The following is a 12173-nucleotide window of genomic DNA, read 5'->3' as shown; positions in this document are numbered from 1 at the left end:
ACACTCTGAGCAAATTTAGCAGTTGTACAAAGTGCCAAGCTAGTTGAAGCTTTGGAAACCAAGGCCCTTTACTTTGCTGACGAAAGAGGCAGAAGTGTTACAGCCTTCTCTGCCCTGCCCAGCCACGTGCTAGACCGACTGGTATCAGCTGCGTTGCAGCCAGTTATGGTACCGTTGTTCACAACTGTCTACTGCAAGCTAAACTGAGATCTCAAACTTCATCGCCGGCCCACAGACAATGCTTCTCAATCAGTAGTGACCTGGCTAACACTTGAACCAGTAGCAGAAATGCCTAACTTTTAGGAACCAGTTGACCTTAAATACCCTAATTCATGATACCCTGTGTCAGGGGCAGCATGCAAAAAGAGTGTTGGACTTCAACTGTTATGGCTGTTTGCAATAAAAAGGCTGTCCTGGCAGTCCGCATCCGTTTTTCGTTATTTTTTCTAAACGATATATGTTAACTGTTCTGACAAATGGATTCTTCCCTGTTTCTAAACATTTTTATGTACACCAGTATTAATCGCCACGGTGTCACTCTCAGAAGAAAGCGCACTGTCTTCCTATGCCTGAAATGCTTGCAGCAAGTGGGGAATACATAATGTGCAATGTTTAACAATGGTACATGAGGGTCTGAGGTCTCAAAATCACTCCCCAGTGTTTCATCTAAGCAGTAACACTTCATGCAAAAGCATGCAGTATAGCCCCTTGCGTGCCCATCTGCTAAATGCTCATTGCCATGCACTGATGACTGAATGGAAATATATTATGAAACTGAAGGCACACCTCAAGGTTATTAGGCCTAAAAATGGACCTACCTTGACATTTTCCCCATATTGAAGGCCTTACCTTAAAGAGGGACATTCACACTGAAGCAAACTTGAAAAGAGAGAACATTTACACAAAAAGAAATTTACTTGGCCTGTAATTTCCTAAGTTCCTTTTGGTGTTACTGAATGATACTGCATTTTACAGGGCTTTTTCCCCACAGCGTAAAGGCAAAGTCATAATTCTGCATGTATGATGATACAATCTACTGTCACAAAAAATAGAGGTGTGCCAAAAAACCCCACCGAAACAGTATCATGACTTCCCAACACCAAGTTAAAAATCCCTCATTAAAAAGTAAAAAAAAAATAAAAATAAATCTTTGCTTGTTAGCAGTCATGTATGAAAACAAATCCCAGATTATAAAACTTTTGTTTCAGGCTAATATATTTGAAAGGTTTCTCCAGAAACGTGGTCCCTCTTTAAGGATTCCAGCCATATTTCACAGTAAGCAGATGGTTGCTGCAGCAATTTAAACACACACCTCTCTAATTGAACACATTTTTGGGACCCGCTCAGTGAGGCACCTACCCATGAGGCAGGTGCGGCCTCTGCCTGTTTGCCTGTGCAAACAGCCCAGCTGCACACTCTGTAGGTGCCGATTTGTATTTGCTATTTATTACCCAGTTTCCAAACACTGTGGGCATCCAGCTTGTCATAAGTCATCGACAAAGGGCTGCCAAAATTTTGCCAGTTTTTCACTCATTTAGGGAAGGGGGAAAATTCCCGGTGCTCACTGACTCCAGTTGTAACCCACGGTCATTGGCTAGGACTAGAATTTCATATTTGGGAACGATTTTATTTCAAACCTTTGCTGCAGCGCAAAACGGAAAGAGGACACATTGCTGGCATCCTTAAGTCAAGACTTAACAAGGGGGTTTAGGTTCACAAGGAAACTGCATACAGACAATGTGGCTCAGATAGTGATAACTAAGGGGGGAGGGACTTCGATAGCGGTTTATGATTATCTTAAGAGTTACCGGAGCTGAGAGAGAGGTGCAAATTACTGTAGGAGGTTTGAGACTGAGGATCAAGATGAAATCTGCTAACACTGAGGTCTGGTATAGCATAGAACACTCTCCCAAGGGAAGTGCTACGCGTTCAGTCAATGTAAAAGCCAGGCTGATCTTGAGCATTTGGTTTTTATCAATTCTCAGTCATATTTCTTCACTGTCACAGAATTTTGCATTAAGCATCCTGAGATTATCACAGAGTAGAAACTGAGGCATGAAAAGGTTAGGTGATGAACCCTGGACCACACCATGCGTTTCTAGAAAATCTTGTAGAACAACTTTGATATCTTGGAATTCTCGGGTCTCTGGTTTTAGCTACTAGACCAACTCTCTGCCCCTGAGAAGTCAGAACTGAAGAAAGAACATATGAATATTCAGAAAACATTCTCAGTGATATAACAGTAGGAACGGAACAGGCTGCAAAATGGAGTCACATTTAGATGAACTAAATGGGCTGGTGGCAGCTGCTGCTGCTCCATACTGCGAGATACAATTCTGCAATAGACTATCTTGTTCATTTTGTTTCCAAGGCTCTTCAAGAAAGCGAGCTTTTAAAATGGAAACACAAGAAATTATGAATGCATGGAGAAAATGAAAATAACGTATTGTTCTGTGAAAGCTGCACATTCATAGTAAATCATCCTAACGAGATTATTTTGTTAACTTCATCTCCATAAAGCCACACTATGAATGGATTGCCACAGGCACTGATAAAGCCATTAGCAACGAACCTTTGGCTTAATAGCTAAAAAGAAATACATATGGCAACCATCTGTTTTGCCAGGCTTTGTATTACCCTCTGGCTCAGAGTTCTTCAGCTTTTTCATGTTGAGGGCATCTTAGTCAAAGTCGCAAATTTTCCCAACCCTGACATTTACAACAGGGTGGATGAAAACGACAAGTCTGCCTGTTTGCACGCACGTGTTTCAAGGGCTGACAGTGAAAACTCAGCCTGAAGGTACAGGAGTGCGCCTGTGGGAAGACCATCCTTGCTGCACAGTGCCTAACAGCTTCCTCCGGTCTCACAGCTCCTCGCACCACAATGAGCCACTGTGGCCAACAGCGTAAAAAATATGACAGAGATCTTTTTGTGCTGGACTAATTCTACAAAAACCAAGACGAAATCCCTCAGAGGGATGGAATGCTTCTCCTATGAGGACAAGCTGAGAGAGTTGGGGTGGTTCAGCCTGGAGAAGAGAAGGCTCCGGGGAGACCTTATTGAGGCCTTTGAGTACTTAAAGGGGGTCTACAGGAAAGACTGGGACAAACTTTTCAGCGGGGCCTGTTGCGATAGGAGAAGGGGTAATGGCTTTAAACTAAAAGAGGGTAGATTTAGATGTAAGGAAGAAAAAGTTTTTTACAATGAGGGTGGTGAAACACCGAAACAGGTTGCCCAGGGAGGTGGTAGATGCCCCATCCCTGGAAACAGTCAAGGTCAGGTTGGATGGGGCTCTGAGCAAGATGAACTAGTTGAAGACGTCCCTGCTCATTGCAGGGGGGTTGGACTAGATGACCTTTAAAGGTCCCTTCCAACCCAAACTATCCTATGATTCTGTGAAATTAATGCTTGTATGAGGCTACCACTGACTTCACTGACTTCAGCCAAATGAACAAGAAATTTTGCACAGTGATGTTCCTCCATCCCTGGCCAGTGGGAGTGGGATATTGCATATCCTTATGCCACCTGTACACACTTTTCTGAGCTTCACTGGCTGACGTTAGTGGCATGTCAGCGGGCCAAAAGTTCAGTCTGGAAAGCCTGCAGCTGGCCAGCTATGCTTTCAGAAACGAGACAAAGAATTTCTCACAGGGAAGCTAATAAGATATGGAGAAGACTGAGGAAAAAGCAAAATACAACAAAATATACCTTTGCTTCACTGTTTCAAATATAAGCTTTGCAAGTAAATAATAACTTGGGACAATATAAAGTTCATCAACACACATTCAAGGTGAAGTGGCAATCTGTTTCAATCAGTGTTTTTAATGCATATCTTAGTATGGGATAGATAGAATCATCCCATCATGTCACCGATCTACTGCGCTTACCACCATATCAATGACTTTGGTAAGAAATCAACCAACTGCACCCTGGTTTTCATTCATATTATGGCAAATACACTTCGAAAATGGAAATAACCGATTTAACCAAGCCAGGAGCATAACCACAGAACCAAAGGAAAATGGAGAGCAGAGAATCATTGAATACTCTGTCAGGGCCTCTGTGGTTCTTGGGCAATAAATTATGTTGCAAACCATAGTGTGGTATTATGGCTACTGATTAGGGACATTTCATCCTCCAAATGGAATAAAATTCCTGGAAGAATACATGAGAAAAAATATCTCAACATAGCATAAAGTGCCTCAAAGGGATTTCTGTCTCACAACAGTTGCTCTGGAAAAAAGTTATCTGTCTGCACTAAAACTGTACTTATTTCTTGCCTATGCAATTACCTATTCATGTGTGCATTAAAAGTAGCGGGGAAGAATAATATTACTCAGAAAATTTCACGAAACTCTACGGATTAGTTTTTAAGAGGAGAGGAAATTATCTTCAAGAGACACTATCAAGGTCACTGGAGCTTAGATGTAACAAATGCTCTCTTCATAGCTGTTCAAAGGTTTGCTTGATTTCTAACGTACACGCCCTAGAGCTATTACTTTTTCTACAGCTTAACATTTATAATAGCTCTACATTAGAGAAACCTTCAGTATAGTAAACCATAGTGTATATATATAAAAAAACTAATTTTGCCACTAAAAAGCCTCATAATTCTGGATTTATCAAAGGAAGGGCTGGCAGATAATATGCATCATAGGACTGGGCTCCAGTGCATATTCACCCCTGCGCATTCTCTATTCGAAGTCATTAAGCCGGAGGAGTAGACAAAGATCATTTGCAGCAGGTTTCAGAGCCAGCAAATCTACTTCCATTGTCTCTACCTAGCATAACCTGGGGTGGCACTCCTGTCACTGCTTAGCAATGTAAACCTCAGCCCATTTGTAGGATTGCTCTGCCCATGGCACTCTTGTAAGCTTTCAGAAAACATAGTCAGTTTTTCAAGGACCTTTTGGACTTTGGTAATTTTCATTCCAAGGTTGAAAACAGTTAGGAAAGAAATTTCAGCTTCCAAAACCTCATTAGAATAATCAAATCATGTACAAACTAGAAAGATATTAATGGTATATTTCTGGTATAATAAGGAATATGATCGCATACATTCACAGCATAAATGTGATTAAAAAAAAAAAAGCAGCCATCCTCAAAAATCTGGCTAAAAAATAACCACGCAGTGTTTCGTCCAAGTCCAGTTGAGAAATTCAGACTTAAGGCTGGCAGAGCTGAAGAGACATACCTGAACTATGGAGAAGCACAGGCCCTACGGCACCATGTAATATAGCTCCTCAGAAAATCTATTATGGCAGAGAAAGGATAAAACGTAACAGAAGACAGCTGTACTAAGCAAGGAACTTGTGTTTTGGAGATCAGCAGAGTAGTGAGGCACACCTGAAGCACGGTTTGTTTCCATGCTAGCACCTCCGTGACCTCCCTTGGCAGATTATTCCATTGTCTGACGGGACCTCAGTGTTTGACCATTTTCCCTAATGACTTTACTTGTTTAGTGTCAGCATTTAATATTGCCCAGAGCTCATTTGAATAGACCCTCTGGTTTGGGTTTTTTTGAGTGTGTCTATGATACAGTAATTATAAAATTTCCCCCCTTAGTCATCTTAACGGTTGGTCAGAAAATAGATGAATACCTGTGTAAATATATGCATTCTTGCATGAGCCAAATTTTTTATGTGCATGCAAAACTCAATTTGAATGCACAAATGACTATATATTCATTGTATGCTTCTTTCCCTACACATACGTACACTCACATATCACATGCAAGAATGTCTATTTTCTGACTAATAATCTGGCCTCTCTTCTCATAGCTATTTTCGCAGATCTAGGCTCTCCTGAACATAAGATTAAAAATATATTTCTTTAATCCCCTTTCAACATTACAAGTCACTTTTAAATCATCAACAGCCCTTTAGCAACAATGAAAGATGTTATAAACCAGAAAACATTCCAAACACAGGCATTAGTTATGTTTTTTCCATAGTTACTCCATAGCTATGTAACAATTACACTTGTTAATCTGAATCAATGAATCTCAGTGCTACACTCACAATTGAATTTAGAGAGGAACTTTCTATCTAGATTTTAAACTAGTCTTTATTTCATTAGTGTTCACCTTCTTCCCTCTTTCCTGCATTTTTCAAAGTGAGTGCAATCTCTTCTAGCTTGGCAAGTATCCAAAATCACCTTTTCAGTATACGAAATTTACTGCCCTAGATTCCTTTACCATTTCTGAAGTTGCAAAATTAATAATTATATTTTATTTGTGCGATCTTTCTCTTCAGCCTAGATATATACCACACTTTACTTTCCAACTAATAAATTGTTCAGTTCTAAGAGTACAAGTAAAACTTTCAGTATGATCTTGCTCAAAGATTTCTACACAACAACAAAATCCATACAATTGTGAAATTTATAGAGCTGGTACAAAACAGCTGATGGATCATAAACATAGTGTAAATATATGTCCTGGTCTGAAAGGGAAAGAGGTTAAAGAGAGCATCTGTCGTTCATTCAGTGGCTGGTCCAGCCCAAACCAAGACAATATATAAGGTATACCCTTTCTAAGTGTAGAAAAGTTATCAGTAAAAGTTGATAGGACCAGGTCACAGGGGAAGGTATCTCGGAGAGAGCAGACTGAGAACATAAAAATAATAGGGATGCCTGTAACAAAGACTACATATTATCTGAACTCACCAACATAAAAAAAAAAGAGTTCAGAAAAACCCAAGCATACAGAACTACTAGACTGCAGGCATCAAATTTGGTAGAATAAAGTAAGTTGGCATATACTATATGGAAAGAAGTAGTATGAAAATCCGACATTATAGAAGCAGCCTGAAGAAAAATGAGAAAAGATGTAAATAAAGATATATAAAATCACTCTAACAATTATTAAAAAGCAAGCAGCTGTCTTGAAAATTATACAAAGGACTACTCTGAAATAATCTGAAATCACTACTAAAACTGAAATATCCATCTAAAATACCATTAAAGGAAGCTGAAAAGGAGAAAAGGAAAAAAAACAACAGGAATGAATAAAATAGGAATGGCTTTACAATATAACAGCAGTGAAATAATGACCAGGAGAAAGAACCTACACTGAGAAGGTAGAAGATATTTATATTAGCAATGAATAAAAATGTCTGACATACTAAATCCCTCCTGAGGTTTAAGAAGGACCGCCGCAGCAGGAATACTTACAAATATAATAAAGGCCTTGTAAAAATACTTATTGTCAAAGGGACTGTGCATCTTGATCATGAAAGGAAAACAGCCAATAAACAGACTAGAAGTTAGGAATCTGGGACTTACTAGATGCAGGTATAAAGCGAAAATTATCTTGGAATTGTGCATCCTGATTTGATAACTGTGTTACCAAAATGTTGATGAATACTGAGCAAAGCAACAAAAATTACTGTGAGATGAAAGACCAAATTCTAGTTAAAATGGGAAAAGAGCTACACACATGCAACAGCTAAACACCGACTGTCTGCAACTATCCGAGGGCTGTGGAACCTGACTGGAAAGCAGTTCGTTACAGCATTAAATAGGCTTCAGGTTGATACTAATAGGGTTAATTTGAATTTACACTTCCTACATCAGTGCAGAGATTTGTAAGTCAGCTCAGGCACTAGGTGCAACCTGGCCCCACCTCCAGAGCAGAGCTGGGCAGCATGGAAAGAAAGCCGGCATGCCCAGTTGGCTGGACCCTTTCCGGGAGATGGGCTGGCTCAGGCATCCCTCCTGCCTGTAGCTATCGCATTACAAGGTTTTCATTCTCCAAGAAATATGTTTAGAAAAACTTCCCCATATGACAATACGGTATCTTACTATTCATCCTAGAAAGACATTCACATGGGCTAACTTTCACTTACAGTTGTCAATGCCTTTGGGCTTTTTCTGCATAGCTACAGAGAGAGAGAGAGAGAGTTCTCCAAGAGAGGACTCAGAGGAGCTATCCCTCAGGCTCCCGGTCTGGATGGGCAGCCCCGCTTTTACCACCTACACGAGGAACTTGGGGAAATACATCTCTCGGGACTAAAAGTAAATGCATTAACTGTGACAGACAGCAATTCTGCAATGTCAGAGGGGACTTTTTCACCTCTAAATTTAAGTTAGGACTCAGTGTTGAGCCCTAGGATTTTGTGTGTGTGTGTGTTTTGTTTGTTTGTTTTGTTGTTTGTTTTAAAAAATACCTTTGTAAACTATCTAGAGAAAGAAAGAAACGAACAAGTACCTTGATCATATTTACAGGCAAATCAAACATTGTAATTAGGAATGTGCAAAGTCAAAAGATGCAAATCAGTCTCAGAGGATTTATAATAAAATTATTCTCTTGTACTGCACACGTTCTCAGCTGAAAAGCTGACATTTAGTGAACTGTAAATATTTTCATCCAGAGGAAAACAAGAATAAGTACGGTATTCTTGCTTGGCTTTTGTAGTTTCTGCATGTAGGGCTGCTACATATTTTTGTTACTTTAAAACAGAAATATTTGGTTATTACGTAGGAAAATATAAGTACATCATTTTATCTAATCATGATGTATATTTCTTTCCCCCAGGAAGCTGTTTTTTCAAGTATCTTCAGTTAAAATATTATTAATCAGAAATCCTTTCATCTGTCTTCCACTACAAAATCCAGTGGCCATCAGCAATGCAGGACTGTAGCAGAGTTCACACAGAAAGTACAGAGAGTACATACCCAACTGAAATAATCTCTTCTGATCAAGGTATCTTTAGGAACACAGGAAAATAATTAAAACAGGGCCTTGAACCCTCTCATGGTTTATGTGACTGAACATGAACACCTTCCTGTGCGTTATATCTATTCCTGACACTTACCTTCACAGAAACAATGACAAGGCAATCTTTTTTATGTTACTATTTCAACCCTCAAATATTGCATCGAGTAATTTCATGTCTCAGAAAAGCCAACAACTAGAATTGTCAAACCAAGTTTCCTCTGAATGTTATGCAAATTGCTACTTACAATCCGAGGTTTGAAGGGTGGCTTGATTTTCCTTTGTTCTAGAAGAACCCAGTCAATTTCCTTGAAAAACGGATGCTGCTTAATCGCGTCTTCCCCGTTTTGTGACGCCACACAGCCAAGTCGCTTATTTGGGTTTTTTGTCATGAACTACAGGGTGGGGGAGGGAGAGAAGGAAAGAGTTAAAGCATCAATGGCAATGGCTGGAAACCATTCACAGTTCAATTACACATTCCAATTCCTAATGCCTAGCTTTTAGAGACAGTCCGCTTTCAGAAGGTTATTTTTTTTTGTAAGAGCAACACGGATGCCCATCCAAATTTCCGAGGTTCCAGCCAAACTGGAAGATTCAGACTCTGAAGTGCAAGTTTCCTGCAGGAAGCTCTTTCAACTGATTGCTGAGACCTCTTAATTTCATCTGGCTGGGAATTCTACAGGAACAGATTCTCTTTCGGCATTTCTAGTTCCAGCTTTGGCCAAAAATACTAAAGGAAAGAAAGAAAATATTAAACCCTCCGGAGACACTTGCAAATAGAGGGTCAGGATAGCTCTTATTTTATCTTATTTGCTTTATCTTAACTATTAATTTGGGGTATAGGGGCTACATATTATGCTTGCTGTTGTTTATTTTCTTTGGGTACGTAGGTTGCATAATCATACACTCCATTCAAGCAGACACGTGAAAAGCCCCAACCTCATTACTCATTTCTAGGATTTTATTCTAATACAAGTAAGAACAGCACCTGCAGCTGTGTGAATTACAAATGAAATACATGGAGTGATCAGTACCAGAAGAAAGCTTTCCTTGACAAACTCCACAACATAACTCGTACCTTCCCTTTCATTTTTAGTACACTGTTAGTGGTAGCAACTGGAACTAAGGGGTCTCTTCTGCTGTGGTAATTTCTAAACTCACTTTTAAACTCTTACTATTTCTCACAGCAAAAAGCTGTACAACTGGCGTAAGACACTCTTACCAAATGATGATAGCTGATAATATTTTTCCTGATTTTGCTCTGTTATTTCTTCCTTCTTTTATAAGCAATTGCTCTTATCCTAATCCATATGGACACAGAATCCTTGCAATTCAAGTAGGTATGAATGCTGTTTTGATACACGCACGCGCACTCATATTACAGAATTATCCCAGGCTTCGCTATAACTTCATATTCAGCCATTATTATAACTTTTTTGAAATTTTAAAAAAGTGAACAAATGAAACAAAATGTGATAATTGCTCAGTGCCTTTTTAACCTAGGTACCACATTATACTATACATCTGTAGAAAAAAAAACCTTATCAAAAATTAAATCACTATAACGCATACCCTTGCTTTAGTACTCCAGTTATTAGATAAGTAACTACTGAAGCCCTTGAGATGGTTTTAGATAGCTATATCAACCATCCACAGAATACCATTGCTATCATTTTAAAGATATATAACATAGATCAGTGAGGCAATTCTCTCTGTGGTTTCTGACACATATGCACTGCTCCAAAGATGATCCTTCTCTTTGGTCTTGTGTTCAACTGTTCTGCAACTTCTTTTGCCAGTGGACAAGTCCTATCTAAACTACAGGCCATATTTTCTACGGGCAGGAGAAACAAAGGTTTTGAAAGGATTACTGTGCTTTGGTGAGGTCTCTTGGAAAACCACAAAATGCATTCCTACATCCCTCTGCTTTATTTCACCTCCAGGACTGCAGCAAACAGGCCAGGAATCAGCCAGGAACACATTTTGCAGAAACAGAACAAGGGACTACAGGATACCCTTTTTGTACTGTATAATCCAGGTATCAAAGAAGTAAAATCAGATCCTAGTATCTGCCACGGTCTCTCTTTGTTTTAAGCCAGAGGCAGGGAAAAGATTACAACACTTCACTTTTAAGAAGCTTAGGACATGAAAATATGACTAGATAGTAGTTTAGTACTGTACTTTACAAACTTCATGAAACTTGGAAATGGATGATGAGAGAGAACAAATTTTAAGAATGAATACTTAAACAAACAAAAATATCACGTGCAAAGATGATGAAATAATATCAAAGTTGTGAAGCAGACATTTAATTCTATAAATTTCATCCCCTGCAATAAATATTGATTTTTTTCACCTTCTATTTTTGAAGCACAAGCTGACATTTATTCCCTGTATATCAACAGCATCAACAATGATACAACTGTCAGGGCACAGACAACTGTTAACTGTAGAGTGTTGAAGAGATGGTTGCTAATGGAGCTGACAGCCACAGCCGTTAAGTGTTGCCTTTTTATTTTCCCATATTAAGGCAGGAACCTCCTTTTATAAAAAAAAAAGAAGGCTTTTAAGATCAGAGTTCCTACTGACTTAAATGACAACAGGGCAAAAGGTTGCTGAGATAGCCATGCAACTTGGGGTCCAAATCAAGGATCATCAGGCTCCTAAAATTTTGCTTCTTGAAATAAAAATGGCACAGCTTAAAAACAGTCCTGCTTCTGTACCCAGAGATTTCTGTCATCTGGTCCACAGGCAACACACGTTGTAGAAACAACATCTCTCCATTTCTTGCAAAGAAGCACAGAGCTAATTTCAATGAAGAATTGTTTTCCTTACTAGACAGGAAAGAATTTTAAATAGCAATTCCTGTCAATTCACAGAAACAGGACTAATAAGATCTGTGGGATTTCATGGGATAAGCAATGTTCTGCCTTGTAATACTGAGCTGTAAAATTGTCCTCCTTAGTGTTTTGTTGGAAATAACAGGAAAACTGTTTCTTTAGAAAATAAGAAAACATTCTTACTTAATACAAGAGAATGTCTTCTTATTAAACTTTCCTGACATGGTGTTTGGAGGAGTGTAAAAATACACAGTTTCTAAAGAACAAAACGCATGTCTCAAAGCACAATGTGAGGAAACAAAGTGTTCCAAAGTTAATCCCTTGCTACCGTTCAGCAGTAAACCACATAGACGCCTCTTTCTTTCCTTTGTTTTTCCTGTTCTTCATTTAACAGAATATGGACAAGGATCAGATGAAGAATATAAGTTTCAAACATGTTTCACACCATAGCTGCACAGGCAGCAGGTTGCTAAATGTAAGGAAATGTTTTCTTTTTATGGTGTAAACTGGCGCAGCTCTATTAAATTATATCAATTTATGCCAATGAAGACATCTTGCCCAATGAAGAATAATCTATTATTATAGCGCAAATCTATTTAATGGATGCAACTCTCTTT

General features: G+C 39.0%; 1 protein-coding gene across 1 annotated transcript in view; it reads right to left on the bottom strand.

Annotated features, from left to right (window-relative positions):
• PRKCE (protein kinase C epsilon) overlaps positions 1–12173 on the bottom strand; it is a gene marked incomplete at its 5' end in the record, with an annotated part of 294498 nt that overhangs the window by 10848 nt on the left and 271477 nt on the right. The window contains one exon of the mRNA XM_082480593.1: positions 8965–9111. Coding sequence (XP_082336719.1) covers positions 8965–9111 — 147 coding nt within the window. The remainder of the gene's footprint in view (positions 1–8964; positions 9112–12173) is intronic.

Source organism: Vanellus vanellus (assembly GCF_965231255.1).
Source record: "Vanellus vanellus genome assembly, chromosome: 3".
NCBI classification, from domain to species: Eukaryota; Metazoa; Chordata; class Aves; order Charadriiformes; family Charadriidae; genus Vanellus; species Vanellus vanellus.
Note: the sequence above shows the minus strand (reverse complement) of the source record. Positions and strands in the feature narration are given on the sequence as shown.